Source organism: Hypanus sabinus, chromosome X1 (genome assembly GCF_030144855.1).
Source record: "Hypanus sabinus isolate sHypSab1 chromosome X1, sHypSab1.hap1, whole genome shotgun sequence".
In the NCBI taxonomy this organism is placed as follows: Eukaryota; Metazoa; Chordata; class Chondrichthyes; order Myliobatiformes; family Dasyatidae; genus Hypanus; species Hypanus sabinus.
Window position 1 is genome coordinate 22,261,706 of NC_082738.1, and position 21,225 is coordinate 22,282,930.

General features: G+C 43.2%; 1 protein-coding gene across 3 annotated transcripts in view; it reads right to left on the bottom strand.

Moving 5' to 3' along the window:
• Positions 1 to 21,225, bottom strand: part of LOC132384679 (integrin alpha-7-like) — a 187,657-nt gene that overhangs the window by 92,796 nt on the left and 73,636 nt on the right. For all 3 annotated transcript variants that reach the window (XM_059956042.1, XM_059956041.1, XM_059956043.1), the window contains exon 2: positions 1,044 to 1,168. In XM_059956042.1, the coding sequence (XP_059812025.1) occupies positions 1,044 to 1,168 (125 nt within the window). The remainder of the gene's footprint in view (positions 1 to 1,043; positions 1,169 to 21,225) is intronic.

Genomic DNA, 21,225 nt, shown 5'->3' on the forward strand with positions numbered 1-21,225 from the left:
ACCTAATGTATCTGCCTCAATCTCCACCCATGACAGTGCGTTTCACTCACTCTCCACTCTCTGTAAAAAACTTACCTCTGACATCCCCATGTCCTTCCTTCCAATCACCTTAAAATTGTGCCCCCTTGCATTAACCATTTCCACTCTGGGAAAAACTCTCTGACTGTCCACCCAAACTATTTCTCATCATCTTCTACATCTCCATCAAGTCACCCCTCCTCCTCCTTCACTCCAAAAAGAAAAGCCCTAGCTCACTCAACCTATCTGTTCCCGAAACATTCACTGTCTATCCTTCGGCAGAAGAGCCCTGACCTGCTGTGTGTTTACAGCATTTTCTGCTTTTGTTTCAGATCTCCAGCAGGTTTTTTTTTGTTTTCATTCCTTAAAACTTACTTAATCAAGCCTTTGACCACAGGTCCTGTAAGGTCTTTCTGCACGTTGGTATCAGATTTTGTCCCCAAAAGCACCTTAAGATATATTCCAACACTACAGATGCAAAATGAAGGTAAGTTGTGGTAAACTAGTGAGAATGTCATTCATTCAAAAATTATGTGGAAAATTATGAGGGAGAAGTCTCTCATTTTGTCCAAATCTTTCTATTAGTTAAAGCTTTCCAGGAAATAGACAAGTGTCCTCAGAACAGAAACATGACAAGGTTGGGGTGTTGAAACGATAAGCAAGGGTGGCTTCTTGTAACATTTCCCACCTGATTTTCCAACTGTTCATTTCCTCCTTGCATGTTTTAGTGGCCGAGCTTTAGATTTTAAGCAGGGAGCTGAAAGATACCTCATTGTGCACTGCTCTGAATGATGGGTCAATGTTTTAGCTTACAGCTATAATCTAGAAGGAATTTCAGGCATGGACATGTATTGATTCAATCAGAAAGCTAGAGCAGCCACATGAAAAAAAATATTTTAAAAGTCTGAAATGAAATTGGTTCTACATTCTCCAGAATTAATAAATATAAAAATTAGCAAGGATTACAAACTTAAAATGGGTGAAGAGAACTGAATGAAATGGTTAACAGAAAGACTTGCTCTGACCATTATTATCAATGCTGACTTGATTACAGTCAATGTCTTCGGTTATTGGGCAGGCAAAGAGTCCTCCAGTGCGATTTGCATGTTGGTGCGATTGCGCACGAGCCAGAGGTGCTCCAATCAAAATCCTGCAAATAAACAAAAGAAAGGATTTTAGAGTGTGGCAGCAATAGACTGACAGACAATATACATCAGGGATATATAACTCAGTTTCTGAGTGGCAATCGGAGCTCGGCTGTGCGAAGGACTCTGCTATGTCGTCGGTAAATAGTTTTAACTGGAATACGCCACCCAACCTTTCATTAACATCTTTTGGTCAGCTTGAGATTATCTCAATGACATCAGCTGGTACCCTGGTGTCACAGGCCAGACACCAAGATATGCCAAGTTCAAAGTTCAAAGTAAAACTTACCATCAGAGTACATACATGTCACCGCATACAGCACTGAGATTCTTTTTCTGCGGGCATTCTCAGCAAATCTGTAGCGCAGTAACTGTAAACAGGATCAATGGACAACAAACTGTGCAAATGCAGATATAAATAAATAGCAATAAATAATGAGTATGAAATAACAATGTAACAGGGTCCTTACAGTGAGACAATCAGTTGTGTGAACACCAGAAGTAGGATGAGTGTGGTCACTGATGTGCCAGCTTCCCAGAGGGCAATCCGTTGAATGGCTTCTCTGATTGGCACCACACCCAATTCAACCAGAACCAAGGCACAAAAGCAGACTTTCAACCATGGCTCAGTGGAGAGTAACACTGCTTCTCATTTAGAGATAATGATCAAGCCTCGTTTTAGAGACGTGAACATATAATCTGGGCTGGCGCTCCAGTATATTAGAGTGGGAGGCACAGACATACGGATGAGACATTAAGCCATAAGACCAGAAGACATAGGAGCGGAATTAGGTCATTTGGCCCATCAAGTCTGTTCCACCATTCCATCATGGCAGATTTATTCTCCCCTATTCTGTTGCCTTCTCCCCATAACCTTTGACATCCTTACTAATCAAGAAACTATCAAGCTCCACTTTAAATATATCCAGTGACTTGGCCTCCATGGCCATCTGTGACAGGCCTGTACCTGCAGGCTTCTCTCAATCTCCATCCAGCTAATAGGAGTCACCTACCACATTTCTAATTCATCACCAGAAGCCTATTTTAACCTCTTATCCTTCGACCTTTGTTCACTCATTGAACCAGCTAGCCTCAACCAGTTGCTCCTAGCCTTCAGTTACCTTGTTGTCTGTGGCGTTTGTTCTCACTTGTTTTGTGGCCCCCTCATGGCTCATAGTTTTTTTTAAAGTCTATTACCAAAGTTATCATTCATTGCTGAATCATTTCCGCAGCTCTGCTTTTCGGTCAAGCTACCTCTACATTTCCTGACAGTGTGTGGCAATGAATTCCAAAGGTTTACCATTCCCTGGATGAAGAAATTCTTCCTCATCTCTGTTCTAAAGGGATGTCCCTCTATTCAGGTGCTTGACTCTCCCACTATAGGAAACGTCCTCTCCACATCCATTCTATCTAGGCCTTTCAATATTTGATAGGTTTTAATAAAACCCTTGCTCATTCTTCTAAACTCTGGTGAGTACAAGCTCAGAGACTTCAAATGCTCCTCATACGTTAACCCTTGCATTCCTGGAATCATTCCCGAGAACCTCCTCTGGACTTTCTCCAATGCCAGCACATCTTTTCTCAGATAAGGGGCCCAAAACTGCTCACAATATTACAAGTGCAGTTTGACCAATGCCTTATAAAGCCTCAGCATTACCTGTACATCCTTGCTTTTATATTCTAGTCCCCTAGAAATGAATGCTAACATTGCATTTTCCTTCCTTATCACAAACTCAATTTGCCAGTTAACCTTGAGCGAACCCTGCACGAGGTCTCCCAAGTTCCTATGCACCTCTGATTTCTGAATTTTCTCCCCATTTAGAAAACAGTCTATGCCTTTATTCATTCCAGCAAAGTGCATGACTATACTGTTCCCTACACCGTATTCCATCTGCCACTTATTTCCCATTCTCCCAGTTTAAGTTCTTCTACAGTCTCCCTGCTTCCTCGACACTACCTGCCCCTCCATCTATCTTCGTATTGTCCGCAATTTTGGCCACAAATCATTGACATATAATGTGAAAATAAGTGGTCCCAACACAGATCCCTGTGAAACACCTCTAGTCACTGGCAGCCAAACAGAAAAGGCCCCCTTTATCCCCACTGTTTGCCTCATGCCAGTAAGCTGATATCTTCCCTGTCAAGCTAGTATCTTCCCTGTAATACAAATGAGCTCTTATTTTATTAAGCAGCCTCATGTGTAAAAGGCCTTCTGAAAATCTAAGAAGGCCTAACAACATCCATTGACTCTTCTTTGTCTATCCTGCCTATTTTTTCCTCAAAAAAATTCCAACAGGTTTTTCAGGGAAGATTTCCCCTGAACGAAACCATTCTAGCTTTGGCCCTTTTTATCATACGCCTCCAAATACCCCAAAAACTCATTCTTAATAATAGACTGCAACATCTTCCCAATCCTCCTTTAAACTCTGTATACCCATGACTTTGTCGCCACCCACAGCTCCAATCTGCTAATTAAATTTGCTGACGACACCACACTGATTGGCCGAATATCAAATAATAATAAGGCAGCCTACAGAGAAGCAGTAATCACCCTGACCAGTGGTGCCAAGAAAACAACCTCTCCCTCAATGTCGCAAAAACAAAGGAATTGGTTGTGGACTACAGGAGGAATGGAGACAGGCTAACCCCTATTGACTCTATATATATCTGAAAATACTTTTGGACTCCTCTTTTATATTATTGGCTTCATATTTCATCTTATTGCTCCTTCTTGCCTTTTTAGTTACCTTCTGGTAGTTTTTAAAAGCTTGCCAATCATCTAATTTCCCAGTAATTTTTGCTCTACATGACTAGACTGAACTCCAGCCTCAGTAAGGACCTGGACCCATTGCAATTTGCCTTTTGCCACGATAGGTCATCAATCTCAATGGCTCTTCACACGGCTTTAGACCACCTGGACAACACAAACACCTACATCAGGATGCTGTTCATCGACTATAGCTCAGCATTTAATACCATCATTCCCACAATCCTGATTGAGCAGTTACAGAACCTGGGCCTCTGTACCTCCCTCTGCAATTGGATCCTCAACTTCCTAACTGGAAGACCACAATCTGTGCAGATTGGTGATAACATATCCTCTTTGCTGACATTCAACACTGGTGCACCTCAGGGGTGTGTGCTTAGCCCACTGCTATACTCTCTCTATACCCATGACTGTGTGGCTAGACATAGCTCAAATACCATCTATAAATTTGCTGATGATACAGCCATTGTTGGTAGAATCTCAGGTGGTGACGAGAGGGCATACAGGAGTGAAATATGCCAACTAGTGAAGCGGTGTCACAGCAACAACCTGGCACTCAACGTCAGTAAGACGAAAAAGCTGATTGAGTACTTCAGGAAAGGTAAGATGAAGGAACACATGCCAATCCTCATAGAGGGATCAGAGAGTGTGAGCAGTTTCAAGTTCCTGGGTGTCAAGATCTCTGAGGATCTAACCTGGTCCCAACATATCAATGCACTTATAAAGAAGGCAAGACAGCGACTATACTTCATTAGGAGTTTGAAGAGATTTGGTATGTCAACAAATACACTCAAAAACTTCTGTAGATGTACCATGGAGAGCATTCTGACAGGCTGTATCACTGTCTGGTATGGAGGGGCTACTGCACAGGACTGAAAGAAGCTGCAGAAGGTTGTAAATCTAGTCAGCTCCATCTTGGGTACTAGCCTACAAAGTACCCAGGACATCTTCAAGGAGCGGTATCTCAGAAAGGCAGCGTCCATCACTAAGGACCCCCAGCACTCAGACATTGTCCTTTTCTCACTGTTACCATCAGGTAGGAAGCAGGTACAGAAGCCTGAAGGCACACACTCAGCGATTCAGGAACAGCTTCTACCCCTCTGCCATCCAATCCCTAAATGGACATTGAATCTTTGGACACTACCTCACTTTTAAAAAATATACAGTATTTCTGTGTTTGTACGATTTTTAATCCATTCAATATACGTAATCGATTTATTTATTTATTTATTTATTCTTATTTTTTTCCTTCTGGATTATGTATTGCATTGAACAGCTGCTGTTAAGTTAATAAATTTTGCGACATATGCCGGTGATAATAGACTTGATTCTGACTTTCATTGTCAGCCACGGTTGCCTCATCATGCCTTTAGAATACTTCTTCTTTGGGATATATCTATTTTGTGCCTTCTGAATTGCTCCAAGAAACTCCAGCCATTACTGTTCTACCATCATCACTGCTGGTGTTCGCTTTCAATCTGTTTTGGGCAGCTCCTCTCTCATGCCTCTGCAATTCCCTTTACTGCACTGTAATATCAGTACATCTGCTTTTAGCTTCTCCCTCTCAAACTGCAGGGTAAATTCTACCATATTATGATCACTGTCTCCTAAGGGTTCCTTTACCCCAACCTCCCTAATCAAATCTGGTCCATTACACAACACCCAAACCAGAATTGCCTTTTCCTTAAAGATTTCACTGGGATATTGCCCTCAAGTTCAGGAGTAACTTGCCCTTTTTGTACGGTCGTACCTTCCCCTGAAGAAATCCGAATGATCCAAAAATCTGAAACCCTGCCCCCAACACCAATTCCTCAGCCAAATCATCTCATTCATCTGCCAAATCATCTTATTTTCCCCTCACAGGCATGTGGCACAGGCAGCAATTCAGAGATTACTACCCTTGAAATCCTACTTTTCAGCTTTCTACCTAACTCCCTATATTCTCTCTTCAGAACCTCATCCCTTTCCCTCCCTATAATATTGGTTACAATATGTACCATGACTTCTGGCTGTTCAACCTCCCCAGCTGGAATGCTGAAGACCTGATCCAAGACACTCTTGACCCTGGCACCTAAGAGGCAATATACCATCCAGGTGTTTCTTTCATGTCCACAGAAACTCCTGTCCGCTCCTCTAATGGAAGGCCACTTCTGGAGTAGCCACATGTGCAGGAAATATATCAATGATTTCTCGCTCTTCTAGGGAAGCCGTGGTTTTACAGCTTTCTCCAGCATAATCTCTCGAAATCTGTAAACTGATGAAAACTTTGTGTATTCACTGTAAAAAACGGTGTTGCTTGGTTTGAGAGTTCTTAATGATGTACTAAGACACAATTGTGGATTGGCTGACTTCCTTTTCCACAACACAAATTTTGTGCAATTCCCTTAGGTAAGTATTTCAGTGGCTCAGAATTGGACTGTGTTGTGCACTCTGCATTTCAATTTCAGCAAAATAAAGTCAACCTGAAAGGAAAATTGTGGACTCACTGCAAAGTCCACATAGTCTGTGATTTCTTTCTCTGCATCTACCACACTAACACAAGGAGCCTAGACATGTGAAACTGCGCCGAGCACTCCCCTCGCCCCCATCAATCCACAGCCACTCACATCTCAGGCTTGAACCCATAATTCAACCAATTTCCTTAGAACATTCCAATTTCAGGATCAGTGGATTTTAAGATAATGTATTTTATTTTTAAAGGCATTATTATCTTAATGTCTTATGTATATTATCTAACATACCTATCAATATCTAATGTATTAGTAAGTAATGTATTAATTATTGTCTAATAATACACCTTGAGGCCAGCAACACTGGCCAGTGATGAAGACCAGGAACCCTAGATGCCTCTTCTTCACCTCACCAGCTCCTCACTGCCCTCTGCCAAAGATCAGAAAAGACTGGAGATCGAGTATGAGCTATTCTCGCTCAGAAGCGGGGCACATATACACTGATCCTTCAGAAAGGGAACCAATAAATTGAACAGGCTTGGTCTGGGATTAGATTTTCCTTCGATCCCTTGATCGAAAGTCATGCACGGCAAGAATAAATGAATGAGAAGTGATTTTAGTTGTTTGGAATTCAGTGCTTGGATTGGATCAGGTATGTGTTTATCTACTGTTGACTGTAGTATAAACCCAGTTTAAGGAGAAGTGTTGTGCTTTTACTCTTTCGGCATTCCCCAGTGAACTGTAGTACAGAGCCCTATTGTGCTGTTGGTATTTTAGGCAGTTTACTGTCCCTTAACTGTATTAAAACTCCCTGCCTTATTTGGACAGTCTCAAGCCTCGAGCCCTGGTGCTGCTATTTGAAGCACATTCCTGTAGAGTTCCATTCCATGACCAGACTTTCACGCTCATATCATCATGCATGTGTTTCACCTTCACATAGGCTTCGGTTCAAATGCTAAACTGAGTCAGTTCACCTGCCACAGGACCTGGTCCGCTTGAGACACCAGTCTGCAGATACTGGAGGAACAAGAAAACAAACTGCAGGAGGAACTCAGCGGGTCAGGCAGGTGGGATAGTCAACCGTTCTGCTCCGAACACTGCACCAGGACCCTGCGTGTCAACTATCCGATTTTCAGAGACATGATTCACACAATTGGAATCAGGCTTATTATCACCAACATAGATCATGAAATTTGTAGTTTTGTGGCACTAGTACAGTGTAATACAGAAAAAATTACAATGTTACAATAAAAAAGGTAAATAAATAGAACAAAAGAGGAATACTGAGGTAGTGTTGATGGGTTCATTGTCCATTCAGAAATCTGACGGCAGAGGAGAAGAAGCTGTTTCTGAAACTTTGAGTGTGGGGCTTCAGGCTGCTGTATCCCACCTGGCAGTAGCAAGAAAAGGATATGTGAGGGATGGTGAGGGCCCTCAATGATGGATGCCGCCTTCTTGAGACACAGCCTTTTGAAGATCTCCTCAATGGTGGGGAATCTTCCACAGATGCTGCCTGACCCCATGAGTTCCTCCAACAGATTGTTTCTTGCTTTGTCCACTTGACCTGTCCTCAGTCCCCACCTCCCCAATTCACCTGGCAACACACACACAAAGGGATAATTCACAGTCTCTAATCTCCAATTAACCTACCAAGTTCTTCCCTTCCTACCGTCCCTCTTTCCAGCTGAAGCAGCAATTTATTTCTACATTCTCCAATTTTGTGTATTACATTTGGTGCCGAAGGTGTGGCCTCTACACCAGACACCAAACTGCAGTATGGAGTACCTCCATTCAGTCTGCCACCATGATCTTGATCTTCCGGCTCCCAGTCATTTCAATTTCCCTCCCCACTCCCACTCTGATCTCTCTGTCTGCAGTCTCCAATGGCGTTCCATAGTAATTCAATTCAAACTCGAGGAGCAGCACGTCATTTGGGCACAGACTCAACATTGAGTTCAAAGCTTCAGATGGTGATTCTGCCAGTCTTATTTGTAACTCATCTACCCACCTGGTTTTTGTTTTTGTTTTTATCCCAAAGCTACCCCACTTACACTTTGCACCATCACCCCTTCTTTCATTCAATCTCTCCTTGTCTCTATCCTATTACAGACCTTCATCTTTAGTTCTCTGCTCCCCTCACTTCTTGTCCTGCATTCTCAGGCTCCATTTTTTCCCTGTTTTAATGAAAGGTCATATAAGCTGAAATGTTTAAGAGCCTGAAGAGGATGCAGAGGGGATGCTTCCTCCTGTGTAAGAGCATTCAGCTAGAGATTAAAAAGAATGGATTGTTCACATAAAATGGAGAGGAGGTGATTTTTTTCCCCCTCAGAGGGTTGTGAATCTTGGAACTCGCTTCCTCAAAGGATGGTGGAAGTAGAGTTTTTGAATATTTTTAAGGCAGAGATATACCGGGTTGAGGTAAGGTCAGTTCATCCATGCTCTTATTCAATAGCAGAGTAGGTTCAAGGGGCTGATGGACTACCCCTGCTACTAATTTGTATTTTTATTTATTTTAGTGAGATACAAAGCAGTATACTGTAGGCCCTTTCAGCCTTTCGGACCGCACCTGCCCTGCAACCCCCAATTTAACCCTAGCCTAATCACAGGACAATTTACAATGACCAATTAACCTACCAACCGGTACATCTTTGAACTGTGGGAGGAAACCAGAGCACCTGGAGGAAACCCACGCAGTCACGGGAAGAACATACAAACTCCTTTTGGCAGTGTCAGGAATCAAACTGTACAGCATTATGCTAACCACTATGCTACCATGCCACCCCGTATTCATATGGTTCACTCTTTATAGATGCTGACTACCTGCTGACACTTTTTGTTTCAAAAGAAAAGCTTCTTCTTAATAGACAGTGAAGTGACAGATTTCGATTTTCACCGGTGAGATAGACAATGATAAACCCAGAAACCCATGTGAAATCTTTTAAAGTAACAAAAGCTCAGATGGACCCTGTTGCAATTCTGCTTTGTGTCCTGTGAACACTCTTGAAGCTATGATCCTAACCAAGATACAGCAAATTTTGAACTAACCCAGATCTATTATCACTGTTGCTTCTATTCGGTTAAATGCTAAAATGGAAGAAGAGAGCTCAGACTGGGACTGAGAACTGAAGAGACAATTGGAAGGTCAGGGAATCACTTCCATAATGAATTGAGATATTGTGGTCACCCAGCCTAATGTGGAGGAGATTATCTCAAGTTAACTAAACATTGTACATATCTTCTTCTTCGGCTGTCCATCGATTTTGATTGTTGTATGGCTGTACGGAAGACTGGCAAGTTGCCCGTGCTGCAAGTCTCCCCTCTCCACGCCACTGATGTTGTCTAAGGGAAGGGCAAGGGCCAATACAGCTTGGCACCGGTGTCATCGCAGAGCAATGTGTGGTTAAGTGCCTTGCTCAAGGACAACATACTGCCTCAGCTGAGGCTCGAACTAGCAACCTTCAGATCACTAGACCAACGCCTTAACCACTTGGTCATGCGCCAGCTGACCAAGTACGTATTGTACATATATGGCAAATTAAAAGAATGGAAGCCAAGAGGATAAGAATGGAGGGGTAAAGGCGCAGATGTTGCACCTCCAGTGGTTGCATAGGATTCGGCTTGCTTGAAGATTTTGCACATTGATGAACTACTGGAATCTCTGTTTTAAAAATGCGCTTGGAACCCACACAGTTTGAATAAACTCTGAGATTACAGAAATGTAGTTCATTTAATGCTAAACAGAGAAATAATGTACTTCCCTGTAACATACAACAACCCTAACATTAGGCAGCAGTACCTGTAACAGTAACCTGTCCCTGAAATCACTCAATTCCTCCAGTTATCTCAATTGCAGTCTTAACCAAGGAGCCTGTCACACACTTCTACCCTGTTACTGCTAAGGACAGTTTCCAATTAGGGCTTTGTAACCTTCTGTGTTTTCTTTTCATTTATAACAAACCACTTGCTTGTTTGCAGAAAATGGTAAAGAAGCAACCAGATAATTGTAAGATTAAGTTAGAGAGAAAAAAAGGCATCTCCAGCAGTAGATGGGGGGGGGGGGAGAGAGAGAGAGAGAGAGAGAGAGAGAGAGAGAGGGGGGGAGAGAGAGAGAGAGAGAGAGAGAGAGAGAGAGGGGAGAGAGAGAGGGGAGAGAGAGAGGGGAGAGAGAGAGAGAGAGAGAGAGAGAGAGAGAGAGAGAGAGAGAGAGAGAGAGAGAGGGAGAGAGAGAGAGAGAGAGAGAGACTCATTGTTACAATGCCACGTTCATACTGTTTCTATGTTAGGCATGGACAATCTATTTGCTCTACAGCCCCAACCCCAGATTCCGGCTCCTCTGCATTGGGTAAAATTCCATGCAATGTCCTCTGCTGCTTGACCAAAGTGGTTGCTTTCAGACTTCAGTTTTAATCGGCAAGATATTCCATACCCTGTCCTGCACTCTTTGCCACAGTCATTGATGTGCTGGGTGAAATGTTCTCACCAGCCCGTGCCAATGGAAAATGACTGTAAAACTGGAGGTCCTCAAGAAAGAAAGACAAAGAGGCAGATAGACAGAGGAAAGGGAGAAACAAAGACGAAGAGAAATAGGAATGAGGCTTTCTCTAGGAGGAGGAACCCTGTCTTCACACCCCTTCCAACTTTAGAGCCCTGAACCAATTTAATGGCTCCAAATATTGTCCTCATCAAGATCAGTAATTCAGAGACTCAGAAACTGGGGCCCTGCTCAGCAACCCACCCACAATCAGAAGAGCTTTCTAAACTTGATTCACGGGGAGTTGTAATGTTCCCGATTTACCCTGCAGTACATTTGACCCAAAAATGGAGAAGGAAGCTGACATTGTCTCACATGTGGAGTTTTGTGTATGTTTTAAAAGGTCAGCATGGAAATAAGATTTAAATTTAGGAGCTAAAGGCTGAAAGAGGGAAACCAGAGCAAACATATTTGTCATCAGGAATCTCTTTGATGTTCCAGAGGATAGTAAACTCTGAATTTTGCCTCTTGGATTGTGACAGCATCTGATGAAAATCTTTGGTTATGAATAAGGCAAACAGCCCTGGATTCAGCCTCTTGTTAATGAATCTTTAGACAGCAATCCGTTTAACATGCATCTTTCCACTGGACCTTACAGGTTTATTTCATGAGCGATCTCATGCTGTCACCAGGCTACCTCCAGTACTTTCTCAGATCATGAGAATAAGGGAAAAAGAGGAATAAAAGGAGTGAAAGATTATGAACAACCCTTGCTACTACAGGTACAATCTCCCAAGTATTCTGGCTCATTGTCTCAAGTCCCTTTAAGCTCTGACCAAATTTCCTGGTAAGGGGAGAGAAAGGAAAAAGGCAGCAAGTTAAAATGTTTCCAAAGACCCTTCACTTCACAGCAAAGACACAAAGAACCAAAATAATTTTAAAAGCTACTATTAGAGTCATAGAGTCATCAAGTACTACATCACTGAAATAGCTCCTTCGGCTGATCTAGTCCATGCCGAATTATTATTCTGCCTAGTGCCATCAACCTGCCTCTGAACCATTGCCCTCCATACCCCTCCCATTCATGTACTTATCCAAACTTATCTTAAATGTTGAAATCGTCCCCACATCCACCCCCTCCACTGGCAAGTTGTTCCACACACTCACCAGCCTCTGTGAAGAAGTTCCCCCTCATGTTCCCCTTAAACATTTCACCTTTCATCCTTAACTCATGACTTTTGGTTCTAGTCTCACCCAACCACACTGGAAAAAGTCGGCTTGCATTTGCCTTATCTATACATCTATCAAATCTCACCTTTGTCTTTTATTCTCAAGAGAATAAAGTCCTAACCTAGTCAACCTTTTCCTATAACTCAGGTTCTCAATTACCAGCAACATTCTTGTAAATTTTCTCTGCGCACTTTCAACAGTGTTTACATCTTTCCTGTAGGTAGGTGACCAAGACTGCACATAATACTCCCAATTAGGCCTCACCAATATCTTATACAATTTGAATATAACATCCCAACTCCTGTGCTGAATACGTTGATTTATGAAGGCCAATGTGCCAAAATTCTCTCTTTACGACTCTATCTACCTGTGACACCACTTTCGAGGTTCACTCTAGGTCCATTTTCCATGAATCAAAATTAAAGCCAAAAATTAAATATTTTGTAAGAAAACTGATGAAGTTGTAAGAAGAAACAAAGTTCATCAAAAATGTGCACACAACTTTCTGAAAATTCCTCTAAACTGCACTGAGAGAAATGTTTATAGCATGTCAATTTACATGATAACACTTTGGGAACCTCCAAATCTAGCAGCTCTCTCCCCATCTCTATCACATTTGATACAAGAAAATAAAAATACAGTAAATCAGAGAATAGCCATAAGACTCCTTGAACCTCCACCACAGGTCAGTGCCAGGGCTGCCCCTGTGCCTCAAGAACACCTTCCCCTCATTTCCTATATCTCTAGATTCCAAGGTTGTTAAGCCGAGGGGTGGTAGTGGGGACAAGGTCCCACTACCTAAAAATGTTCCTTATGGCATGTGCCTCAAGTAGCCTCTGACAACCAAGTCCAACTCCTGGCCTTCTCGTGTGGCTTAGCCTCTAAGCCCGGTGGAACTGTTTCTACTGACAGGAGAAGGAGCGAAGGTGGGTCATGGTGCCAAAAAACCAGTGCTTCAGGTAGATGGAGCTCGTCAGCCTGGGAAGGCAGTCCATCTAAGAGAAGGAAAACTCTGATTTCAAACCTCTGCTGCCTTGCAGCCTTACCCAGTCATGGGAGAGTCTTCGGGAGTAAACCCTGAGGACAAATCCGGAGCTGGAGTCCCAAAGGCAGTCCGGCCTTGTCTTCAACCTCACTCTGGCAACTCCTGCGACGACACTGGTGCCAAGCTGTATTGGCCCTTGCCCTTCCCTTGGACAACATCGGTGGCGTGGAGAGGGGAGACTTGCTGCTTGGGCAACTGTCGGTCTCCCATACATCCTTGCCCAGGCCTGCACTCTGGAAACCATTCCAGGTACAGATCCCTGGTCTTGCAAGACTAACGGATACCACCAGATACCGTGTAGAGCCCAGAAAATGTAACAATATCATTTGTCTGAGGTGGGGAACTCCAAAGGTTTACAACTTTGCACAAAGGAATTTCTCCTTATTTAATTCACCATCCCAAGACTATATCCCATACTCGTAGACAGTCCAGCCAGGGAAAGTGCCTCTTCACCCCTCTCAGAATCTTTGATGTAAAATGTAAATGATATGACTTCTCATCCTTCTGAACGCCAGAGAGGGGCAGCAAACCATTTCCTCTTCATAAGCCCTCACGCTAGGAAATGATCTTGTAAATGTACACTCCACAGTAGTCTGTTGTAGGTACAGAGAACAGGACTACACACAGTACTTCAAAGTGAGGTCCCACCAAAGATCTCTACAATCTCGGCAAGACTTTCTTATCTGTGACCTGTATTTTCTTTGCAATAAAAGCCAATATACTGCTTGCCCTTTTAATTGCTTGCTGTACCTACATATTGCTTTTCATGTCACCTCTCCCAGCACAACCAGATCCCTCTGTCAATACTTTTTGCTAAAAAGTATTTTACTTTTTCATTCTTCTTACTATTTTCCTACAATATATGTCATCTGTCAAGCCCTTGCCCACTGCTCCACCTACATCCTCTTCAATCACTCTGCGTCCACATTTCCACCTTGGTTTATATCACCAGGAACTTTGGAAATGCTACAGTGTCTTTTCACGTAATGTAAACTGTGTGTCGCTGAGGGCCCAGGACTGATCACTGTGGCACAACTATGAGCAACAAGGATCTGTCTTATGACTTCAATTATAATTCACAGCATGTATCAATATACAGTGCACCCGAATGGCTTCCGACCCATGCAAAGGCTGCACAGTTCCTCCAGGGGGAACTATTATTGACCTGAAACCAAAATTTCTGTCTACACTATCTCTTAGGCACTTTTGATGGCCTCCAGACACCAAACTTACAGTGCATAGAAATGTACATACAAGGATTTAGCAAGCCTTTGTCTGTAGCTCTGTAACTCAGTGGGGAACAAAGTTCTTGGGAATCCAGGAAGATAAAAATAGTTTCAGTCAAGTCAACGTATGTGCATGTTATAAAGACAGATACAAGCTGGATAAACACACAAGGGGTAACAAAATAGAAAGAGATACTGATTAGGGAAAATGCAATGGTGGGAAGAGTTCTGAAAGGAGCTTACACCCTGGAAAGATGCCTGATCCTATCCTGTTTGATCTATGTAATTCAAAGTAATATTATTTGCTTTTCTGCATTCCCAAAGAAGGAATGAAGAGGAAAACAAAGGGTGGGCATCTCCTCATTCTTAACTGATTTCAAAGAGCCGAGTTAGAATTTATAGCTTTTTTGGAAGAGAAGAAAATAAAATTAATGAGCTGTCTTATGACCAGCACATAGTGAAGTTTTGGTTTGGCTACAAGTCAAACATCTCTTCAGGGAAAATGTAGCAGCAGTTTGGAAGTTGGTGTAATTTTCTGTAAGATAAATGAATTCTACACATGGCAGTGTTTACGTCAGTGCTGTGGTACACAATCGCCAGCAGCCTCAGTTAAAAAACAACTGATAACCTAATTTTTGAAATTGTTTTTTAGTCACTGCCCACAAACTGGGTAAAAATCTGTCCCACTCAGCTCTAATGAACTGCAGTTAGATGTTCATGTTTTTCATTCAAGCTCTATAAGGCTCATGTAAGCTTTCCTTTTTGATAGTATTATTTTCTTTTACTGGATGATGTAATGGTTATTATGCCTCTGAACACAGTTGCCCTTTAGTGCACAGGGGCATAAGGGCCTATGAAATAGGAGTAGGAAAAGGCCAATCAGCCCCTCAAGCCTGCAATACATGTCATGAATTCTTCAGACCAGCGTGGAGCACTACAGAGCAACAGGCCTTGGCACACTGACACACCTGGACATCACTGATTTGTTTTAACTAGAACTTGTTAAGTGACTGGTTTAGTCATTAAGTTTTCCTTGTGTTTTGTTGTGCTGCTTGTTTTTTGAATGCTGTTTCCTCATGCATCCTGTTTTTAGTTTATTGAATTTTGATTTTGGTACGCAGGAGTTTCCTGTGTTATATGCACTATTTAAGTTCATCATGACGAGCGTTCATTGCTGGGTCCTGGATTTGGGTTCTGTGTACTCTGGTCCTCTTGAGTAAGCATGCTCTGAGTCATTTGTTATTCCTCTGTTACTTTCAACCTTCAAGCCTCGAGTTTACTCCGCACCTGGGTTTGCTTGCCTGAAGATCTCATTACAGCCACCATGGACCCAGCAGAATTTGATCAATTACATATGGCATTGACCTGCCAAAGAGAGGCAGCTGGATGGCATGAACATTTACTCCAGGAGGCACTAGCATCATTGTAGAAAGACGTTGAAACCGGTAGGCAAGAGTTGTGTTCTTCAAGGATGGACTCGGGTTCTGAACATTCGCTTATGCATATCCTGCTACATTTGCCCAGAACTACTGTGTGGGATTAATTAACTTCCAATTCTGTGTTCTCTAGCGTTCGAGTTACATCCCGCTAAGTTTCCCAGAGGCAGCCAGCTAACTTCTCCATTTGCATTGGGAGGCACAATCCATTGCCAACTATTCATTTGAGTTCCAGACCTTAGCTGCAGAGAGCAGGTGAAACATAGAGGCTTTGGTTGCCCTGTTTCAATGAGGATTAAATGACCAACTCAAGCATGTTCTAGTGACCGGGGACCTGGTCAAGGATTTGAAGGAGCTTATGCATATGGCTATTAGAATTGCTAATCGCATGTCTGAGAGAAGGAGAGAGAGGTGAGGTGAGTTTGCCCAGAGAGCCAGCTCTCAAAATTTCACAATGCCTTCTCCAGTTCCACAATCTGAGACTCAGGCCAGATCCTTGCAATCTTCTCCAGAGGAGCCCATGCAACTGGAAGGACCCGGCTCTCCTCAGCAGAGTGAAGGAGATGTCTGAAGCAGTGCAGTTGTCTATACTGGGGTAAGGCTGGCCATCTTCAAGTCTCTTGGCTCAAGATGTCAGGCAACTCCCAGGACTGTCGAGTGAGAAGAGAACTGTGATAGTCTCCAGTCTACTCTCCCAGTTCGACAAATTCTGGAGTGGTGTTACCTTCCCTATTGTCTTGGGGGGAACATCAACATTCCCTTGGAGTACTGGTAGACTCTGGTTTGGCGAGGAATTTTTTTTGATCTTGGACTTGCTGAGAGGATCTAAGTTCCCAAATTACGTCTCGACCAATCACTCACTGATTCAGGCCTGTACAGTTGACTGTTGGAATCTGGACAAATTTCCTATCTTTCTGTTCTTTGCCTGTTAATGATTGATATACATGAGGAGGCAATTCAATTTCAACTTACTCAATCTCCAGATATTCCCCTAATCCTTGGATACCCATGGTTACTTTTCCATATCTGTGTATTAATTGGTTTTCTGGCAGAATAGTTGTCATTCTAAAGGCTCTGAGAGACCAATCGGAGATTCTGAGAGATCAGCCAGAGATCCCAAGAAGCCAATTGGAAGCCCCAAGAGGACAGCACAAGCCTGTGTTTCTGAGATTCCAGCCCATGGTTCCAAGAGGGCAACCCGAGTTTCCAAGATACCAATCATAAACAAGAGAAAATCTGCAGATGCTGGAAATCCAAGCAACACACACAAAATGTTGGAGGAACTCAGCAGGCCATCTATGGAAAAGAGTACAGTTGATGCTATGGGCCAAGATCCTTAATCAGGATTGACGAAAAAAAGACGAGGAGTTAGAAGGTGGGGTGAGGGGAGGGAGAAACACGAGGTGATAGGTGAAACCGGGAGGGGGAGGAGAGGTGAAGTGAAAAGCTGGGAAGTTGTTTGGTGAAAGAGATACGGGGCTGGAGAAGGGGGAATCTGATAGGAGAGGACTGAAGACCATGGAAGAAAGAAAAAGGGGAGAAGCACCAGAGGGAAGTGATGGACAGACAAGGTGAGAGAGGGAAAAGGGAATGGGAATGATGAAGGAGAGGAGGGGTAGCATTACCTGTAAGTTTAAGAAATTGATGTTCATGCCATCAGGTTGGAGGCTACCCAGACGGAATATAAGGTGTTGCTCCTCCAACTTGAGTGTGGCCTCATTACAACAGTAGAGGAGGCCATGGATAGACATGTCAGAATGGGAATGGGAAGTGGAAGTAAAATGGGTGGTCACTGGGAGATCCTGCTTCTTCTGGCAGACAGAGCTTAGGTGCTCGGTGAAGCGGTCTCCCAATCTGTGTTGGGTCTCACAGGGAGGCCACACAGGGAACACTGGATACAGTAGATGACCCCAACAGACTCACAGGTCAAGTGTCACCTCACCTGGAAGGACTATTTAGGGCCCTGAATGGTATTGAGGGAGGAGGTGTAAGGGCAGCTGCAGCACTTGTTCCACTCGCAAGTATTATGCCAGGAGGGAGATCAGTGGGGGGGATAAACGGGCAAGAGAGTCGCATAGGGAGCAATCCCTGCTGAAAGCAGAAAGTGGGGAAGAGGGAAAGATGTGCTTGGTGGTGGGATCCAATTGGAGAAGGCAGAAGTTACAGAGAATTATAGGCTGGATACAAGGCTGGTAGGATGGTAGGTGAGGACGAGGAACCCTATCCCTGGTGGGGTGGCAGGAGAATGGGGTGAGAGCAGACATGTGCAAAATGGAAGAGATGTGATTAAGGGCAGTGTTGATGGTGGAGGATGGGAGGTCCCTTTCTTTGAAGAAGGAGGACATCTCCTCAGTTCTGAAATGAAAAGGCTCATCCTGAGAGTAGTTGCAGTAGAGACGGAGGAATTGAGAGAAGGGGATAGAGTTTTTACAAGTAGCAGGGTGGGAAAAGCTATAGTCCTGGTAGCTGTCAGAGTCAGTGTGTTTATAATAGACATCAGTAGATAAACTGTCTCCAGAGATAGAAACAGAGAGATCGAGAGGTGTCGGAAATGGATCAGGTGAATTTGAGAGCCAGGTGGAAGTGGGAGGCAAAGTTGATGAAGTCGATGAGCTCAGCATGGGTGCAGGAAGTAGCACCAAAGCAGTCATCGACGTAGCGTAGGAAAAGTGTGGGGACAGCTACCAGGGTACGCTTGGAACATAGACTGTTCCATGTAGCCGACAAGCAGGCAGGTATAGCTGGGACCCATGTGAGTGTTTGAAGGAAGTGGGAGGAGCCAAAGGAGAAATTATTGAGAGTGAGGACAAGCTCTGCTAAACACAGGAGAGTGGTGATGGAGGGGAATTGGTTGGGTCTGGTGTCCAGAAAGAAACGGAGAGCTTTGAGGCCTTCCTGGTGGGGGATGGAGGTATATAGGGACTAGACATCCATAGCGAAAATAAGATGATTGGAGCATCTTATCCTTCCTCAGACCCATCTGAAAAGGGCAAGCCCTTATTTTCAAACTATATTCCTGAACTCCAGATACTCCCATTAGAGGGGATATCCTTTCAGCATCTATCTTGTCCACCCCCTTCAGATTCTTACATATTTTGGTAAGTGGTTACTTTTCATAGGAAAGTCTCAAGGTTAAATGAGAAATTCTGCATTTCATGTGAAAACATTTTGGGATCAGTGAGTACTACAACAGAATTTACCCTCAAACTGAACCTATGATAGTGCTCAAAGTAAATAAAGGAGAAAACTCAACTGGCACCAAGATTTTAACTAGTTCTGTGCTGTATCCTCTAAGAGCCCTGTAATTACACAGTACTCTATGAGTGCACGCATACTTATGTGTTTATCCTTCAGGTACTTTATACATTTGTTGAGACATTAGCTAAATGGGTTAAGCCTTCATACTCTGATATCCCACAACATTTGGCTTCTGTATCCTTGCACTCTTTGCTTGGAGAAGGGTGTGAGGGATCAGTGGGCTCATTAGCAATCCAACATGCCACAAAATATACACTTCTCCCATATTTATATGACCATAACTAACTTTACACCAGCCAATTTCAGGAAGGAGGGAGCTGTAATGGAGTGCCTCATACAAACTGTGAGCTTTATGGGCTCCCACACCCCATTGAATGCGATGATCCTCTGGGTGTCAGGGCTGGATTTCCAGGCTTTATTCACTTGGGCTGTCTAGATTGGGGTTTGAACTCCACACATGAAACAGGCTTGAAATGGTACCACTGAGCTAAATGTTCACTCCATCCTTAAGAATTAAATGATTAACCTACACAATAGAGTCAGATTAAATTCTATTCCCAGAAAGGATGATTCAATCAAATTGATTTGTAAATATAATTTTGGGCTCCTTCAGTTATATTTGTGGTCCTAATAAATCATCAAAAAAAGATCAAGACAAAGAACAGATTGGAAGAGAATAACTACAGGGGTACATCCTCATGTGCAATTAGGGATGGGCATAGGAGGGTTTTACTGGGAAGAGGCAAAGAATAGGGAGAAGGAAAAGCACAGTATATAGTTGAATTATCCCAAATGCACCTGCCACTGAGAACAATTAGTCCATCCACTAGTACATAGTGTTACTTCATTTTTATTTAGTAAACGTAAATAGCGACATAGAGCGAAGAAGACAGCAATATTTTCAGAAACACAAGAAAATCTGCAGATGCTGGAAGTCCAAAGCAACACATACAAAATGCTGGAAGAACTCAGCAGGTCAGGCAGCATCTATGGAAAAGAGTAAATAGTCAAGGATAATAGCCGAGACCCTTCATCAACACTGGGAAGGAAGGGGAAAAGTCAGAAAAAGAAGGTGGGAGTAGAGGAGGACAATGTACAAGCTGGCAGGTGATAGGTGAAACCAGGCAGGGGTTAAGTAAAGAGCTAAGAAGGACCACCAGAGGGAGGTGATTCAGGTAAGAAGGGAAGGTGTGAGAGGGAAACAAGAATGGGGAATGGTGAGGGATGGGGAAGCAATTACTAAAAGTTTGAGAAATTGATATTCATTTATTCATGCCATCAGGTTGGAGACTGCCCAGCATGTTACTCCTCTAACCTGAGTGTGGCCTTATCTTGGCAGTAGAGACCATGGACTGACATGTCGGAATGTGAATGGCAACTAGAACTGAAATTTTTAGGCTAGGTACATACTGTGAAGTTATATGTGTGAAAGGTTCTTCTTTCAAGGTTTCAACCCATGATAAATAAAGGGTTCAGTCACAAGGGCAGGCTGCCCCTGTGGAGATTACATCAGGAATAGGATACAAAGGTAGAGAATTGGTTGGCCTGCACATGAGGAAGCACAGGACTTATCACAGTATTTATGTATTAGCTTTAATGCCTCTGTGTGGTTTAGTGGAGTATAACCTGACAGTATATATGGGAAGGTCGTGAACTAATTACTCCTTAGGATAATGAATTTCATGAGGAAATGTCATGTTTCAGGCATCTAGTATTAAGTTCTTCAGTGGTGAGTCAAGTCCTCAACCTGCATGAAATGGACTGCTTAAGTCCATAAGAATAAAGGTCCAAGTTAATTGGTTAATTGATAGAGTCAAAGAAAAACACAGCACAGAAACAGGCCCTTCAGCCCATCTAGTCCATGCCAAAAATCATTTCAACTGACTACTCCCATTAACCTACACCTGAAACATAGCCCTCTGTATCCCTACCATCCTTGTACCTATCCAGACTTCTCTTAAACATTGAAATTAAGCTCGCATGCACCAATTATGCTGACAGCTTGTGCTACACGTTCACAGCCCCCCGAATGAAGAAGTTTCCCCTCAAGTTCCCCTTAAGTTTTTCACCTTTCACCCTTAACCTATGACCTCTGGTTGAAGTCCCACCCAACCTCAGTGGAAAAAAGCCTGCTTGCCTTTACCCTATCTATACTCATTATTTTGGACACCTCTATCAA